Source organism: Poecilia mexicana, unplaced genomic scaffold, assembly GCF_051168715.1.
Source record: "Poecilia mexicana isolate PSO_F unplaced genomic scaffold, ASM5116871v1 scaffold_8, whole genome shotgun sequence".
Taxonomy (NCBI): domain Eukaryota; kingdom Metazoa; phylum Chordata; class Actinopteri; order Cyprinodontiformes; family Poeciliidae; genus Poecilia; species Poecilia mexicana.
The window spans coordinates 15,038,431-15,057,881 of NW_028263377.1; the positions used below are offsets into that span (position 1 = coordinate 15,038,431).

A 19,451-nucleotide genomic window follows, 5' to 3' on the forward strand; every position below is an offset into this window, starting at 1 on the left:
ATTTGTCATTACTTTACACGAAAAGCTTTCCTTCTATTACAATAGGCAAAATCTCCGTTGATGCGGCTTTCACGTTTAAGTATAGTGCATGCGTTTTCATGAGTAAACGGGAAATATTCTCACGCAAGCTACGTAAACGCAGGCTGCTCCTCTCCAGCGTCACTTTGAATGAAAAGGAGCGCTCAGCTGAAGCGCAGTCAGAGGAGAGCGCCACACGTCAGGAGCATCACCGACAGCCGTCGGTACTAGTAAAGTTGTGGCTTTTTAAACTTTATTCACTCCCCCGCAATGGCTGAGCATCTTCTACATTACAATGACTCGGCGGGGGTTGGGAACAGATTCGCCCGTAAAGGAGCCTTGCGACAGAAAAATGTGCATGAAGTGAAGAACCACAAGTTTACTGCGAGATTTTTCAAGCAACCAACGTTCTGCAGCCACTGCACAGATTTCATATGGTGAGAAAAAAAAAAAAAATTAAAAACGAGTCACTACATACTCAGACGTATGTGATTTTAAAGCTTATTTTAGTTTAGCCAGTGTTGGAGTTCATCTTAAACAACCTCATTTTGTCTCGTTGCAGGGGATTTGGGAAACAAGGATTCCAATGCCAAGGTAGGGAATTTTTGTAAAAATTTTCCTCTTCGTGGGTTTTTAAATAGCCCTTCTGTGCCACTGATACATTCATGAAAGGAGACTGAAGTGCTGCTAAAAGTTTTATTTTTTCCCCTTTAAATGAAGACTCCTCAGAGGCAGGCCAGTCTAGAGAGAAAAAAAAAGTAGACATTAGTTCACTTGTGAAATGCTGTACAGTTACAGTAGCACTGGAACACAGATTTTGCGAGAGTAGTCTTTCTGCACCACTCCCTACAAGTCCGTCACACTCTTGCCATATTTCCCCTTTGGCACCTTGTAGTCTGGTGTGTAGGTAGTTTTGGATTCAAGAAGCCATCAGTGCTGGTAGACATTCTTGGACTGAATGATGAAGCTTTTATGAGGTGGCAGAGGTCTGGGTGGCTCAGGGGCTTTTGGAAGAGAGCTAACTCTAGGAGCCAAATAGTTGTATGAGAAGTTGGGCTGGAAGCCTCTTGAAGCAACATACAGTTTTGGAAACCAGGCATCAGTATGAGGAAAGCCAAGCCAGTTTGGGAGAGCAGAGTTGAGTTACATATCAATTTCATTACCATGGCCAAACCACTCTGGTGTATTCCAAGATAAGCTTTGAGGTTTTGGAATTTCAGGTCGATATTGCTGAGATGGTTGTCTTTGACTGGGGCTATAGCTAGGTGAAACCTCTACTATATTTGAACCCTGGTTGGAAGAAGCAGCATGTAGAAATCCAGGACCTACATTATTAGAGTCAACCTCTTGGTGACGAGAACCAGTTACCTGTTCACCCACTCCCCCTCTGCTAGGAGGCAGATGCTGCAAAGACTCAGAAGTTGTCTCACCAAGGCTGGAAAGGGCAGGCTTTCTGCTTCCATGGACAGCTAGAGGTGTTGACTGAGATTCATAATCAAGGATAGGCTGAGTTTGAGCTACCAGCTGGCTGCCAGATTGCAGGGGAAATGTGATTGGCTGAAAGACATTTGACTCCGTTGTCTAGAAGCACCATTAACAATTCTCTCCACATTAGCATGTGGTTTCATAGCCATATTTTGGTTGACTGAAAACAATTTCAAGGGCTGCACTGCTGGAGACTTCTTGTATTCTTTGTTTACAATTCTGTTACTCAACAGCTCTCTTTCCCCTTCATCCAAGGACAGAGTCTGAGAAGTCATTTACATCCACCAGGTTTATCTTGTCCTGAGTTTGGCGATATGATCCCAAAACAATATATATACACAAAGTGTAATACATTGTACATGTAAAAGTTTAAGTTGTGTAAAGGCTTTCCTTGCCCCTCAGTAGAGACACTGCTATCCAACAGCAAAGAAATCCAGGCGACACTGCAACAAGAAAACAGTAGGCCAAGCAAATTGTCACTGATACAAACACTGAACATAATTTAGAAAGAAATATACCACAAATGGAGTCCAAGAGCCATGGCTTCTGATTGAGAACAGCACCAAAGATTTCACAGGTGCTGGGAAGAAGTAGATTGGAACTGGACCTGAGAGAACTTGCTGTCCTGTAGCTTACAACTTCCTGTCTACATTTTATATATGCTCCCCAATGTGTTGCTGGTAATGACCACTTCCAGCTGCAGCTCATTGAGCAATTAGTGCTTATTGTTCAGAGGTGTGGCAGCTGAGCACCGCCACCCTCTGAGTCAATGTGAGAGCTGTAAGCATTACACATGTCCTCATGCTGATGCAATAAGCATATAATAATTTGATACATTGACTGGCAGAAAGGCTTTTCACTCAATAGATGATAGATCTCATCTTTTACTTGCAACATGCTCCCACATGTCTGTCCTGTTATATTTGCAACAAAAGCAACCAGTCTTCTATTGCATTGCACAATGATGCTGCAGCAAGAAGTCATGGCTTTACCACTGCACACCAAGTTCCTTTCTTCCAGATAGATCTTCTTATTTTATTTTAGTGGTTTAACATTATGTTGTGACAATATAGTCAAAGCCTTCCTTGATGTTACAAAAGGTTGGTGTTAAAGAAGTGTTCATGCAAAAGTACCTCCATTGAACCCTGATGTATCTTGAGCTCTTAAAGAAGTTTTTTTTAATTAATCTTATAGACTGCATGCATAAAATATAATTTGTAGTAAGAACACATAGTAATTGCTTGATAGTCTCTAATCTGCCATAATGAGTTATGCATTAGTTGGCAAACTCCACAGAACCATTAAGAGGCAAGAGACAATATTGTAGAGTATTAGAATACACATTTACATATACATATTTGTTTGTGTATCTCATTAAATTGAAATATAATTAAACATAATTTATGGCAGTATTTCAGTTCAAAACTGAAATTTGTGTTAATTTCTGTTAATCCTGCCTTTTTTGATACACAAATGGCAGCCTACTGAAAAGTGTGTACATGTACTGGATATTATATGGTCTCAATATTTGTTTAGGGATTCTTTTGCATGAATTACTGCGTCAATGCAAAGTGACAGGCCAATATGTGGACTTTGGTCTTAAAAATAAAACTTGAACCGACACCAGCATCCCTCATCAAATCATCATTGACTGTGGAACTTCCCCACTATACCTCAAGCAGATTGAATTATGTACCTCTCCACTCTTCCTCCAAACTCTGGGACATTGGTTTCAGGATGAAATCAATGTTACTTTCATCTAAAAAGAGGGTTTTGGATCACTGAGTGACAACCCAGTTCTTGTTAGCCCAAATAAGACACATCTGGCAATTGTGTCTGGTTTGGGAGTGTGTGTGTGGCAAGTCTTGTGAATCTCAACCAAACTCTGAAACTGGTTTTGATTTAAAATTCATCATTTATCTCTGTTGTTCAAGTACCATTGTCTACTGCAGTTTTTCCTTCTTCTAGACTTTCTATGAATATTTTTGGTTACAACTCTTGTTGAACAGGGAGCATCTTTAGGTTTGAGCTTTTTTTAAAAAAAAAAAAAAACCTATGTACTGTATAAGATATTGTTCCACTTTTTTGAGTTGAGTTAATGAAATATGTTTTGCTGTTGGTAATATTTAATTCTTTTTAGATGTACCTGCAAATTTTTACATCTGACTCTATGTTAACGCTTACTGAAACTAGTTGACTTACATTGCAACAAATTCTTATATGGAACAAAGTAAAGTTAAATACTAGTGTTTCAGCAACTTCGGTTGTTATAGTGATCCTAGTAGCCATGTTGTTGTGGGTGACAATGTGCGAGACTCGACTCATATGCAGATTATTTAAGAGTTTTATAGGCAGAGGAAGAAGTTCTGCCTTTGGTTTGCTGCTGTGTATTGAAAGCTTAACACCACTTTGACTGCACAGCTATGAGTTCCAGATCAATGTTTAAGTAGAGCTAAGATGCTGGAATGTTTTCATTTTTTTATTATCGTTATTAATAAAGGGATTTGTGTGGGTGGAGGACAGAGCTCCTGCAGTCCCCCAGGAAATAGCTGGTCTGTCTTCTTGTTTTTGCACACATCTTTTTTTTTTTAGATTACAAATACACAGTTTTGAAAGATTATGAGGCACATATTTTTGATGAAGAATCCTACATTTAGTTGTTTTTCTTTAATAATCTGAAATATATATTCATATTGTACAGGACCTTGGTATACAGTCGCTTTTTGGCTGTGGTATGATCTGCTGTGGAGAATCAGCATCAGTGACACATCCTGTCATATGGACATGCTGAGTTATATACTACACACTAATATTATTTTGACGTCACCACTATTCCTTTATACTGTGCCCACAAGTGCTTTTTAGTTTCTATTTTCACTCGTGTGTTTTTCATTCAAACTTGTTTTTTGTGACTCATGCTATTGTGTCGAAAAAAGAACATTTGTTGCTGAAAGTTGAGGATAATACATTTTTTTTCTCCATATGAATTAATACCCAATTTTTTTTATTTTATTCGTTTAACTTTGATTTCACCTGGAAAATCCCATTGGACTTTTTTTTTTTTCTGGGTCCTCTTATTTCTTCCTAAAACAATCTGAGGGGAGCTGGATTTCTTTTAGATTTTCTAATTTGATAATTTTGCAAAATTATGCATACTTATCCAACAACACATTGTGTTTTAAAAAAGACTATATTGCATTAAAGATCTAAAGAAGTCATGTTTTTGGGTAAAGTCCTAAATTTCTGTTTTTAAATGAATTTGTTTTATTTTTGGTGATTCTTTGCAGTAAAATTTAATGAATATGAATCTTGTTGACTTTGAGGACATGTATTTGCATGTCCTCATGGTGCATAGATGGATTTTCTTTGCATAAATTGATTTCCTGCTGCAAATATTGCGACTGAGTTATTTGTCCACTTGTTTAAAAATGAAAAATAACAGTTTTGCGAGTAAAAACCATTCCCCATTCGGACACTTCATTTAAAATCTGAGACTGACATATGACATTTTGATCATTATTATTGTTCCAAAGCAGCTAGGATTATATCAGCATGTATGAAAAGTATACATCCTCCTCCTACTTCATGTCAGGTCACTCAAAGAGAGTGAATGATTGTGTCTCAGAGTTAGATCACTTGTCAGCATGGCGGATGCTTGGCTCCTTCCCCCTTGCCTCCTCCTCCTGCTCCTTCCCAGTCTTTGAAGTTGAGTTTCTGTGGAAAATGACTGTGCCATCTGGAGAGTTGAGAACCCATTGCTGTGAGGAGAGTCCCGTGTCTGGACACAAGAAAGTCAAGAGACGGTGGTGAGAGAGGCGGTTGGAAGAAGAAAAGGACGAAGGGGTAATAATATAGAGACTGTGGAAAGAAGCAAAGAAGCAGGGAGAGGTGAAGGCATAGGTGTGAAACTAAACATTGGAGGATTTTGCAGTTGTATGGGTGGAAGTGTGAGGGTGAAGAGATTATGATCTCAAAGATGGGCTTTTACACATTTTGGCTTCTTGATGCCAAGCTTTGGCAGAGATGAAACAAACAGTGTGACTACTCAGAGCAGTGAGAAGAGAACTGAATGAAACTGGTACATAGTTTGTCTGGCCAGTTAGATGTGACTTCAGTACATTTTCAGTTTGGTGCAATGAAGTCAGACAATGATTTCAAATCAAGCTTGCAGCATGGGTGGGGTGGGAGTTTGGGGGGTTAATAGGGAGATTCAAAGGGATGTGAAGTATTAGTTTTCTGTTACACATGTCTATGTTGGTTAGGTGTCAATGCAAACTATTTGATTTGTTAATGATGGATGATAGTTATGGTGTACTCACACCAGTCCTTAGATCTGCTTGTTTAGTTCGGACCAAAAGCAGACTTTATTTACTTTGCTTGGTGCGGTTTACTTTCACACTGTGCTTTTTTGCAAACGGACTTTAATTTGTAAACAAAGTCATGTGGATGACAATCATTGCTGCAAGTGATAGGGTTGGAAAAGAACATCTTTGGAAGTCCTGCTTGTAGTGCACATTTACCCGAGTGTTATTGCAATCAGTTTTAATATTAAAGAGCAGCTCATTCAACGCAGGTTTCGTAATGGGTTATTTTTAATCTTGGAACAGCGTTGGCAAAAATGTGCCTCAACCTGAATGAGACAAGACACTGTGCATGGCCCGACCCACAACATAATGGCAGCAGCATGCTAAGCAGAAAACGCCAGATCTGGTACCGTTTTAGCAAAATCAATATGCAGTAGTAGCACTAGCATTAGCATTAATATTTACGAACTAATTTTTACCATAATGCCCAGCGATGATGGCTTGTAAAGTCTTGGAATTGGTCCGCACCAGAGTTTACTTTAGTATATTCAAACCTGTACAAAAGGTCAGAACCATCTGTGGAAATGAACTCTGATCAGTTTAGGGAGGACCAAATGTGTCAGGTGTGAATATACCCTTAGATGCACAGACTAAACTACAAACAGGTGGATTTTGATTGCCAACATAGGAAACAGATGAGAGTTTTTTTTTTTTTTTTACCGAATATTAATCAGGGATATCAAAGAGGTTTAATACCACATTTTTCAGATTTGAATTTGTCACCAAAAAAAAAATAAAAAATAAAAAAAAATAAATAAACTTGGTACAACTCTAATAAAATTACTGAGGATTGTGGTTGTAATGTGGCAAAAATATGAAACTTAACTGATGTAGTTAACACAAGCAGATTTACTAAAGGGCTTTGGACAAGCATAGATAATTTAATGATTGGAGGAGACCAGTCCTTTTCCTTCCTTCTATTGTTTTCTGTCTCCATGCAGCTTTGTGCTTCCATGGAGACACCTCTGGTGCTACAATCAGACCTATTTTTTGCTGCGTCATCTGTAAACCATTCACATACCTACTCTTGTTTCCAATCCAGTGCCTTTGTCGGCTCATAGTTAGGTGTTAATTATTGTGTATTTATCACTTGCACAGATGAGCAATGAAGTGTAGGTTACTCTATTTCAACTCGGGGCATTTATCAATGCTGTGGGCGACATTAGCTTGCATGTGTGCCGACGTGTCTGTGGTGAAAACTGTCACCGAACCTTAATGGCAGCGTAGGTGTGGAGCCAATCACTCAGTAAAAGATCAGTGCACCTCATTAACCAATCAAAAAGCAGAAACAGTTGAAACAGGGCGAGAGCTGAGCAATTCCTGAAAGGGAGTCCCAAACAGTCAACGTCTTACTACATTAGGAGCTGGTGCTCACTTGGGCTGTTGTAGTGATTTGAAGGGCCCTCCTGCTGTGCTCTAATACAGGTGTAAAGATGTCTTAATGAGTAGGGCCTTTTTCATGGAGATATGATTTAACATAGATATTAGCTTTTTTCTGAAGTTAAGTTGATTCAGAATTAGTTAGGAATTGACAAAAACAAAACCATTGAGTCAGCATTCAAGTATCTAAAATCCGTTATCCCAGAGTGTTTTTAAAAAAGACAAAAAAACAAATTTTGGTCAGTATTAAATATTTAATATTACTATTAAATCTCTTTAAAATGTATATTAGTTTGTATAGGCTGGCTATTGCTCTATAATGTTTCAATTTAGCTTGGTTATTCGCCTTATTTCAGAAAGAAGTCATATGTAAAGATTTTATCTAAACAAAGCTGAATATGTTGTTTGAATAAACCGTTAGCTAAGATCATCACAGTTACCTGTTGAATCAACAATTTAGGTTTGAATCCAGACAGATAATCCTCATTTCATATGTGCTACCTACCTGAACTTCTTAACCCATGGTGGTTCTACAGAAGACTGTTGCCATAGAGACAGGGCCTCCCCGAGCTTGTTCAGGGCCCTAAACAGAATTTTATTTGATGGACCCCTTTCAACTAAGCTCATCACCCAAATGCCCACTTTAGTTGGGCATTTAATATTATTAGTCGTATGATTTACTTTTAAGTCAGTAATTCATTTGACTGTCACAAATAACTAAACATCTCGAACCATTTCGAAAACAAATCATGTTACATATTTCAAATGATATGCAACAATGCAAGGCCAAAACACCCCTGACCAGGCACTTTACAATCAACAGCCAAAATAAAGGAGAAGTAAATTTAACCATTTAACTGGTATAAATTGGTGTAAGTCGGCTTCTCCTCAGTGAATGTGTCTTTCTAGCATCACCCCCCTTCTCTTTTCTCCTCACTTTCAGTCTCTCAGCCTTTCCTTTCCTTTTACTCCTTGCTCAGCTACTGTAGCAACAAAGTGGACCATTTCCATTTTGTTATCATGGCAACAGTTCATCTGGGTTGTGTCAGGTTGTGTTTTATGTTATGAGATCTATTCCACTCCCCTTGGCTACCCTGTGGTGGTCTTCATCTCTCTTAATTATACTGCATCTTCACCCAGTTAAAGCTGCAGTAGGCAACTTTTGTATAAATATGTTTTTCGCATATTTATTAAAACTGACACTATGTTCAGACAGTGCAATATAAGACTGATCATCTAAGAAGAAAACCATCCCTCTGATCCCATTGCCATCTTCAGAAAACACATCTCTTGGTCAGAAACAACCAATCAGAGGCAGGAGGAGTGTCTTAGCAGTGTCAGTCATGCTAGTGTACGCACTGCTCAGACCCAACCCCCACAGAGCACATATAAGCTATGATAATGGTGGATAAACAACCAAAAAAACAGATACATACAATAGGAACATTTATTTTAATTAAGGAATGTCATGGCTGTACATTCAATACTGGAGCAAGGCCACTTTGCATGAATTACTGTATCAGTTCATGTAGGGGCAATTAGCCTGCAGCTCTGCTGAGTTGTTAAACACAGATGCCATAATGTGACATTTTTCTGTGTAGTTTGACTGGGAGATAGACTGTTCGGAAAAAAATATAAGTAAAAACCAAAGCTGTTACATCTTAATTTGTATCAGATTGGGAGATTGTCAGATTGTTTTGTCTGCACCATTCTTCGGGCAACCCCACAGATTTTTTGTCACAATTGGTTCTAAAAGTTGAAGTTCTTCCCATCACGTCATTCTTGTTGAGCTTGAAGCTTGATACTGATGAATAAAATCCTTCCTCATTTCATCTTTCTTGGATTGACTGAAGTCTTGGTACCTCAAAGTACACTTAATATTGAAATTTTTGTAGAAACTAAATTTGTAGCTTGACTTAGCTACAATATATAATTCTTAAGATGAACAGAAATAAACAGCTCTCCTAAAGTAGGTAATCAATCAAACAATAATGTATTTATCAAGTATTGCGTTTGGTCTACATTCTTTGCCTTTTTCTTGTTTTTTCAAAGGTTTATTTATTAGCAACTTCAATTCCAGCCTCATATTGCATGATGATGTCATGGTCGTGTAGAAGAAGAAGAAAATTGCTAAAAGAAACCCCAAACAAAATCTAAAGTAAAACTCAAAAAAACACTTTGCAGAAAGCATCGAGATCTATCTTTTAAATGAATACAAGGAAGTAGACGAACATATAGATAAACTAAGTGGCAGTTTGAAAAGTTTTAAGCAACACTTTAAAAGCACTGCACTTGTCTGTCTCTTAATAATTTATTGTTTTTGTCCATCAGAATTCTAAATGTTGATGTTTGTGACAAACTGCATAATATCCCTTTTCCCATCATCAGTAGCTACTGTTAACTTTCCTTTCGCCAGATTTGCCTCTGCGGTGTGCCATCGTTACCATGGTGACATTCCCCGGCCCTCACTCTGCCAAATATTTGCCAGCAACAGCCCCAGGCAAACACTCCTCCTTTAAGAACCGCTTCCTCCGAGTAATCCCCGAATGATGATCCAACATGGGAGCGTGGCATCACATCCTCAGCTTCCATTTACACAAACAAAATGCTCCTCAATAGCTGTGACAATGCTATTGTTAGCCTGTCTGGGTTGATGTATTGTGCTGCCTTAAGACAACGACAATCAAGCCCTGAACGAGGCAGACCTGCAGCACTTGCAGATCACACCCCAGACACGGGGAAAAAAAAAAAAAAGAAAAAAAAAAAACCTCAGCGGACGCATTTTCAGCTCATTTTGAAACCAGTTCTTCCTTGAATTGCTTCGGCGCTGACCATTGAAAGTGCAATATTTTTCTTTCAGCAGACTGTCTCAGCAGACCGAGTCACAGTGTTGCGCTTGTGTAACACAGTGTCATCTGGTGACATTAAAAAGGGGTCTCTTTGGAGGCTCGGCGGCATTACTCAGCTGAGAGTGGGTAGTTAATTGTCAGGGAGCTGCCTGTGTGTTTTTGCTGAGACACAATGCCGTGTAATGTGATGACACATTCTGTTCCCTCGTAATCTCTGTTTTAAAAACACAAAGGCAAAAGAGCAGTTGTTGGAGGCCCTGGAAAGAGCAGTCTCAGTGGAGGCCGATTTGAAACACATTTTGAGGAAATCTGTCAAAAATAAATAAATACAAAATAAATAAATGAAAAAAAAATCTGTGCATGTGTTGCGGGCAAAATTAATATCACAGGATGAGAATGATAAAAGAGTACTTTACTTTTTTGTTTCCAAAAATGGCTCAAAGTGGCATAGTAGGAATATGTGACTATGTAAGTCACATGTAAGACTATGCAATATGTGAATATGTAAGTTTTTGACAAACATAAAAAGAGATGTATTTAGGTGATAATTTATTAAAGAAAAAAAACCTGGCTTCATATGTCTACTGTTTTAGTTCAGCCAAATTGGAGGTTTTTCAACCAGGGATGCTCTATTTAAGTGCGTGACCCAAAGTGACCTTGAACTAAAGGTCATTGTGTCTCCTTCAAATACAGCAAGTTGTCCAAGTCTTAGCACAACAAAGCAAGCCCAGCTGTGTTACATTTAAGCCAGATGTAACGGGACACACCTGCCAAAATGATCAACTTTTCACTTGGGGACCATCAAGATGACTTGGGGCAATGTGAGATTCACCTATGTGTCCTATTTGGTCAGCAATAACGAATGCCTTTATCCCTTCCTTTCTTGTTGAATCACGAACACTGACCTTAATGTAGGCAGGGGAACTCTGCTGTGTTTTTGTGATCTCCTGGAGGACGCCATCTCACCCAAAGTACTCCTGGAGTAATTCTGCTTTGCCAGTTATTTTCTCCATTTGTAGGTAATTTCTCTCATTGTGGTTCACTGGAGTCTCACAGTCTTATAAATGACTTTGAGATGTTTTTCACTTATTTTCTTGTCTTTTATTATTTCATTTGGTTCAAGTTCTATTGAAGTTATTTATTGATTCTACAGGTCTGGCAGTAATCCGGACTCGTTGATTGGTTTGGAAATCTTTTTAACTTTAATACTTAAAAATATTATTTGAATTAACTCCGCTTGTCTTTGATAGTAAAATTAGTTTGATTTTAACCATTTAAATGTGATAAAACACGGAAAATGTCTATTGTGTCAAATACTTCTTCATTGCGCTGTATGGTATAAGCTATTCTGCCGCTGATTTTTATTTATTTTTAGTATAATCTAACCAACATACCGACTGACTTAGCCTGAGCACGCGCTCCAAATCGCCTTTTCTGAAGATGACAGCATGCTGAACCCGCCTTCATCCATAATAGATTAACACCAATGATTTATATAAAGGACACAATTAGAACATAACGGATGACCCATATTCCCGCCCCATTCGATGGTCATGTAAATCTATAACAGTGTCACTCAGTCTCAGACTTTAAGTGAGCAGATCAATACGTCTAGTGTGTATTTAAGAGCAACGTGCAGCTCTCAGCTGTCTTTCTCTAGACACAAAGGCTCCTCCCAGGGGAATTATGCACAGACGTGCTCACTTCCACTCGTCGGGCCGCTCCAGCTGTGCTTAATGAATTTGGTGGTGATTACACCCACAGCTATTTCGGGAAAGGTTTAAGTCAGAAGCATCAGTCTTGACCCACATAAGGTGAGCACGATGTGCATGCAGGAGGATTTCAGCCTCTCTGGAATCTGGCAGTCTTTTTGATTTGAAGGTGTTCGGGTGGGAAGCTTCACATGCTCTCGAAAAAATGAGTATAAAAAGATGTGCTCACTGACCTTCTAACAGTAAAGACCTTTGCTGAGCATTCAAGGAAAAAAACATCAGTGCAGGATACGAATTGATACCCCTGTGTTCAATAATAAGGAGGCAAACCTATTAATCATTTCTAAATGCTAAATAGGATGAATTTATGATGATCTTTCAAGAAAACCTTTGTTATGACATATTGATGCCAGTATAGATACAGCACCTGGCAAAAATATTCCTTCTTTGAACCTCATTGTTTAATATAACCACAAACTTCAGTAAATTTCCCCATTCTCTTGTACAAAATGGATAAAGCTGAGTAGACTGTGGGAAGCGCATCTGTGAATATAAACTTTAACTTTAGAAATTCTCAAACTTATTCAAGCCTGTACTTTGACTGGGCCATTCTACCACATAAATATGTAATTTGTTCCTTTGTACCTCAGGCCATGTGTCTAAGGTTCCTATTATGCTGGAAGATGAACCTTCACAGAGATTTACATGTATTTAGCTCCGTACATCTCCTCTTCATCTCCAACCAGCTTCTCCAATTTTTGCTGAAGAACAGAACCCCACAACAATATGCTGCCACCTCCATGTTTCTTTTTAGGGTTAGTGTGTTCAGATGGATTATAATCAGTAAAGCCAAACCTAATGCTTTGCATGTTGTTTTATCATCCTACTAGATCACGTTCTTTCAGATGTTGTATCCACTTCCTGTCTTCCACATAATACTTTCTATAGTGTTGCTTCAGCAGTTGGATTCTGTTTGCAGTTCATCCATAAAAGTCAAACTAATTGTCCTTTCAACAGATCATCCAACTGAGCTGTGGAACAGATACTCTAGATCTTTTGGCTGCTTCTGATAAATGGTCTTTGATTTCGCCGGTCAGTGGTGAGCCGTATCCATCTGGTTTCCATTTTTTAGATAATGCATTGATCTGTGCTCTGCAAAAGTTTGGGATATTGTTTTATCTCCAAACTCTACAGCTTAATCTCTGACCTGTCTGGTGTGTTCCTTACTAACTAGTATGCTGCTAATTAATGATTGTTCTCCAGCCAAACTCGATCACTTTCACAGCACCTTTTGATTTAGTGTCAGCATTCAGCCTTCCTTAATTAACATTTGCTATCGAGTCCAGGGAATCTGATTAATCAGAAATAAAGTTCAGCCATCTTGGCACCATAAGTATTATTTCCTGCTAAATATTGCATTAAAATAGCCCTTTGTGACTGAGAAACTGAACATATTGACATTGCAATGACAATTTTATACATTGTAAAGTGGTGATTATGCTCTCACCTTTTTACATCAGAAGAATCTGGCACTTTTGGTGCAGTCAATAACCAAATTTTAGGGATGCTGTGTAGTACAGGAGGTTCAATCTGAGAAACGAGGTATGAATAAGGTGCAAATTAAACGTGGAACAGAGGAAAAAGCTGCAGCATATGTCTAAGGTGGACACATGGGACTTTCCCATCTTTTTGCTATTTTTGTGCAAGGACAAAGATGCACGGAGACAGAGCAGCAGGGAAGAGCGAGGGAGAGGCTGAGGATGAGGGAATGTGTGTTCCAGTTTTCTGAGGCGTGTGCACCTCCTTCCTGCTCCCACTGCGTGACAGCGTGCGTGTGTGTGTGTGTCTCTCTTAGTGTGTATGTGTGTTGTTCAGTTTGAGGGTCACCTGGTATGAGGCTGCAGCGCAGCTCTTAGTCATCCTCTCACCTCGGTCTGTTTTTACCTGACGCCCCATCTGTCAGCATGTTTAACCTCGGGACACATTACTGACTGTAAACAAATTGAAGAATGCACATCTTTATTTATTTGTGGGGCTGCAGTAGAAACATTGGTTGAATAGACTTAGGTGCAGCAAAAAGGAACTCATGTTCATTTTTAGATTTATTTTTATCTACATAAAAATCAAGTTTTTTATGTGGGTTTTCTGGTTTTCTGAAGCTTTTGGTTGTCTACTTTTGTTTCTTCAAATTTACTGAGGAGAAATTACTTTTATACTGCGTCACCATGCAGACAACTACCAAATTGATGAATGAAGTTTATCTTGGTTTCATCTGGACTTTTGAAATTAATTTGTGGACAGTTTAGTTTATTGCAATACCCACAGTCCATTTGGTGTCCAAATGAACCAATTGGGCAGTTCTCCCTAACGATTCAGTCTTGTGATCTGGCAAACAGTTCACTAACTTTCCCCTAATCTGCTCTCTGTCATCAAAGCCGCTCAAATACTGATAAATTATATTATTTTTTAGTACGGTAAAACCATCAAAAATAAAAAAATTTTCTTTTTCAGCCTGTAAAGGTGTCGGTCTGTCAGCAGGTTATTTGATGCACTTTGTTTTGAGCTTTGTAAAAAAATAGCTAATTGTTATGCACTTCAAATTTAAATGTGACAAATTTGGCAATCCTTTTATTTTCTGTCAGATTCAAAGCTTCCGTCTCTACCGAAGAACCCACAGGACAGTTTGTTTTCACATGTTTTATGTTAATGTTGAATTAAGTTCACAGAAAACAAAGTTTACGTAAATTGAGGTTGTATGTATTATTATAGTGTGTACTAAATCAGAATTGGCAGTTTGGACCTCCAAGAGAATCACATTAGCCTATAAAAGCCCAACGTTGATTCAGTCCAACACAGTCACATTCAGCATTTGTATACCCACTCTAATGCATTAACTCATCCTAAGCTAAATTAGGGTGACAGTGGAGAGGAATCACTTCCTTTTAACTGCAAGAACCAGAACCAGACTTGGTATCAGTAGCCATTAGCGTAGAGACACAAACAAACCCAGGAGAGCCTCATTTGAAAAATGAAAATGAAAAAGTACAGGAACCTTTTAGCAGAAGAAGGACACCGCATCTGTTAAAAACCTTTTTTATTACTTTTATCTCTTTTATTTAAACTATTAAGTAATTGTCTTAGTGGTTTAAATTTATGCAGCACTTTGGAACAGGATGTTCTTAAATTTGGCCATATTTTGCAGGTGGAAAAAAGCCAGTGAAAATCATTTTTAAGTGTATTTAAAGGTCCTTCAAAATAGACATCACATATAGAATTTACCAGAATATATTTTATACATATTAGCACAGACTGACAACATAATATGAAAAACTATTCTATATAAAAACAACATACATATTTTTTTTTCTCACAAATGTGGAAACCCCTTGAGACCTATTCTCACCTGGCGGTTTCTTGCTGCGGCTGGTCAGAGGGAGGAGACGTACTGTAAACCTTGGCTCCTAATTGAGGAGAGGTCAGAGTGGCGTCTCCTCCTCGTCTTTCCCAGCCTCGCTGCTCGTCTTGGGGCAAATATAGCAACAGGCACCACAGGGGAGACTTAGCCTCTTGCAACCATGTTTTTTCAGGCTGCATGCCTGCTATGCGAAGGGATTTTATCCTTTGATCTGCAGCTTCGGAAACCCTCATGTCTGAGACGGACAATATGTAAAATTATTAGTTTTATTTAGTACTTTCTATATATAAAATATATTTGTATTCTGGAGTTGCATTTTCTAACTTCTCAAATTTCTCTAAAAGAAAAAATAGAGTACTTTTAGTCATAAAAAAATCTACAATTAAACCCAAAATTGTTCATAGTAGCACTAGATTTAGTTTTAAAGTAATGTTTTAACTTGACAGCACATTTCTTCTAATTGAAAAGGACATAAATAAGGATCAAAATATGACACTACAAGTGCATCTCTAAAAATGAGAATATCATGAGAAGCTTAATATTAATTTGTCATCGATTTCAAATGGGAAACTCGTATATAGCCATATACATACTAGTACACTTTAAGTCAGCAGGCAAATCCAATCCAAATCCGATTTGTATGCCCTTATGTGATCCCCATCCAGCTTTTATATGGCAGTCTGAACGGCCCAGTTCTGATCTTTTCATATCTTTACATATATGGTACTAAAAAGGATGCATATCTGATTGTGTTCAAATTGTCTGAAGTGTGAACAGGGAAGTTGCATTTTACCCGGCTTGTACGTCATTGATGTGAGACATGCATCCTAATTTATCATCGGAAGATGTCAGACACTGTAAATCCTGTTGTAAACAACAACTGAAAATTATGAAAGAAGTCTGTGACAAGTCAAGTGCATCCCGTCACAATCCCACCACTTCTGGTTCTGACTACACATCCAAACAGTCTTCTTTACAATAGCTGAAGTCAATGAAGTGATTTATTTTCTCTTGCCTCCCTTCCTTCATGATCTTGTGACAATACTGTCAACGAGTTGAAGCGCATGACAAACACCCAGTGGTTCCTGGAGATAGTCACCAGCCTCCTCATAACCTTACAAGAATAAGCAGATGCAGACAATGGATAGCCAGGAATGCATTTTATAGAGTGGATATTTATCTTTTTAGCGAGGGTAATGGAGATTTTATGGATCTAGACCATTTTATTTCGACGGCGTAAAAGCATGTTCTGCTTTTAAGAATATAAAGGTCCCTGACCACTGATCTTGGTGGGTAAAATTGTAATTGTTTTTAAAATATTTATTGTATGACCATATTGCTAATGCGTCCAAATACACATTTGTGTGAATGTTCTACATTCACATGTTCTACAGAAGCTGTTGATGGCGAAAAGGTTCCAGCATAACTCTTTATATAGCAGAAATAGTAAGCCATACATCATACCCACCTCACATGGCACCAGTCAGCAGTGCAGCTTACAGCTACTCACATATTACAGACACACATCTAGCAGAGTGCCTCTGTGTGTTTTTTTAACTCCCAGCGTAGTCTTTTTCCATCCAGCAGATGTTACTAAAGCAGATCATTGCCGCGGCGCTCTTTGCAGGCTCTGTAGTACAAACTCAGTGTCAGGCAGACACGGTAGCCTTGACAAGTCAGTTCAGAGTGTGTCAACAACTCTTTGATCCTCACTGGCTGCATGGACAGTGCAGATCCCACTGGAACAGAGTGATGGTGGAAGCTGAAGAGAGACAAAATTAGACCTTCATCTGTAAGAGCAACTCTTCACCTACAGCAAGAGACAGGGAGGGAGAGGGGAAGAACACAGTAGCAAAGAGAGAGGAGCAGGAAAGGAGGGACGTAAGTGTGTCTAGAAGTGGGGTTAACTCACTTTAAATATTTATTAACATTTCCAGTATCATGGTAAACGTGTTTTTTGAAGATTTTAAGTGTGATGGACCAAGCAGTAAAACGGGAGTCAGGCACAGATCCAAAAAAGTTGTTTTTTATCTAACCCAAACTTGGGTAAATAATAGAATATGACAATACCAGGCCCATAAAAGATGTAAAAGTAACTGAACTATATGCAAACTGACAAAAAGAAAAATCTTTAAACAAACATACCGTGTTTCCCCGAAAGTAAGACAGTGTCTTACTTTCTTTTTATCCCCAAAAGCCCCACTATGTCTTACTTTCGGGGTATGTCTTATATTGGAAAAAAATTGTTGAATTTTTTGTTTTAACCATTAAATTAACGGCAGTGACAAGTGCAGGGGACGGCGCGGTGACGTATGGAGAGGGGGACGGTGCGGACGTGGGCAGGAGGCGGCGCTCATTAAGATCAGAGGGAGGTGGCAGACGCGGCGACATATGGAGAGGGGGACGGTGCGGACGTGGGCAGGAGGCGGCGCGCAGCTAGATGAGAGGTGTTTCCCCGAAAAGTAAGACATATGTCTTACTTTCGGGGTACGGCTTATAGTAGCCGACCCCCCTGAAACCCCCGATACGTCTTACAATCGGGGGTGTCTTACTATCGGGGAAACACGGTACCTACCAGAATGAGACAAAGGGGAAACTTAAATACTGCCTGATCAGCCCACAAAACACAGAAAGGGGAGAACACACAAAAACCTAACAGAAAATAACAAAGGAAATCCCATTTCCCCTGTATAGTTCTAGGTTGTAGTATGAACCAATCTGCAGGTCTCCATATGCTTGCTCTGCCCCTTTTCCACCTCTTTGTTCCCCTGAAGGACTGCAGCAGCTGGCACTGAGGTAACTCAAAAAACAGACAGATTAAATCAACTAAAACACATAAACAGTGTAATGTAAACTGTGCGCACTTCTTTTAGAATACAGTGTTATGATTATGTAAAACTCTAAACAACAACCAATTGTTAGTATGTCAATGAAATCCTATATTTAAAAAAAAAAAAATACAATGATGCTTTGTAGCAGTGCGATTAAACATTACCCCATTTGTGAAACATTACCCCATTTGTGTGGCTGCAACATTAGTTATCAAACTAAGTGAAAAACAATATTCACTGCTGGATTCAAATACATTCAGAAATGTGTTCTATAGATGAACACTGAATACAGTTTTTGGCAAGCTAAAATTAACTAAAGTTACAAGGCTGACCGGTAAGTCACCCACTGAGGAAGACCAGCTCATTGTAATGAATATACTGTGGTTTTATTCTAGTTTAAATGGCAACTCTGTGCTTTTCCCGCCTTTTGACATCTACTCCTATCTGCACAGTAAAGGTCATGAGGTATTCATTGGCACAGAGTGGTAAAGAAGTTGAACTCGGCAGTTAGATGAAAATGGTAAAGGTTGTGCCATTTACTTAGGTTTTGTCATCTTTATCTGTTCACACATATAGGTAGATACATTATCTTTGTTAAAGGGTTTTAAACCCCCTTCTGATGTGTATTTATCAGAATGATCTGGTTTCCCTAGCCCAGATAAGTCATTGTTGTTGAAACTAAATGAAATAGTTTATTGACAACACAGTACAACATTGGAAATTTGGAGGATTTGGTGACGGTAGAGGGGTTTCATTGAAAGTATACTGCAAAAATCACAGTGCCTTTCCTCCACAGCTGCTGCCTTTCGGGTTTCCTTCCCCTTTCTCAGCTCCACATGTTATGTGAGCCATGCAGTCGTAAGTAAGGCTGACTAATCGCTCTACCCGGGGATGGATGCAGGCGCGTGGATTAACTAGGCCAATTAGCCAAACGCTGAAATGCCCAGTAATGATAAGAGTCATGCCCCTCTCTTTTCCCTCTCCCCAGCCCAGTGCCATTAATCAGCAATAAGGGGGCTGAAGCAACACTACAGTGTACAGGCTGCTTCAGTGGCCAGGATTTCTGACTTGAACCTCTTGACCTCAATACCACAAGAGTGTCTTTATGTGAGCTTCTGCAGCTTTTGCGTGATTGAGATACACTTCACACTGAGTAGCTTAGGCTGAGATGTGCCTTGGAAAGAAAACAAAAATCGGTTTTCTCTTGCGTCAGTTAATGTTTAATATTGAAGATTCAACAATAAGAAAGAGACTGAAAAATTTGCCCTCCTACCCTCTGTCGCCATAGTCACCTCATCCATCCAGTCTGTAGCTTTATAAGTGTATGCTTTCTAAAAACCAGACCAAATCTCTCATCAATTCCATGGTGACCACTTTTTGTTAGTTTCTTACAACTG

General features: G+C 38.9%; 1 protein-coding gene and 1 pseudogene across 2 annotated transcripts in view; one reads left to right on the top strand and one right to left on the bottom strand.

The window, feature by feature from the left end:
* Positions 1-137: 137 nt before the first annotated feature.
* The window catches only part of prkcab (protein kinase C, alpha, b), a 105,781-nt gene continuing 86,467 nt past the window's right edge, over positions 138-19,451 (top strand). For both annotated transcript variants that reach the window (XM_088008335.1, XM_088008336.1), the window contains exons 1-2: positions 138-455; positions 581-612. In XM_088008335.1, coding sequence (XP_087864461.1) covers positions 289-455; positions 581-612 — 199 coding nt within the window. In that variant the 5' untranslated portion in view covers positions 138-288. The remainder of the gene's footprint in view (positions 456-580; positions 613-19,451) is intronic.
* LOC148158017 (uncharacterized) lies at positions 586-2,003 on the bottom strand (annotated as a pseudogene).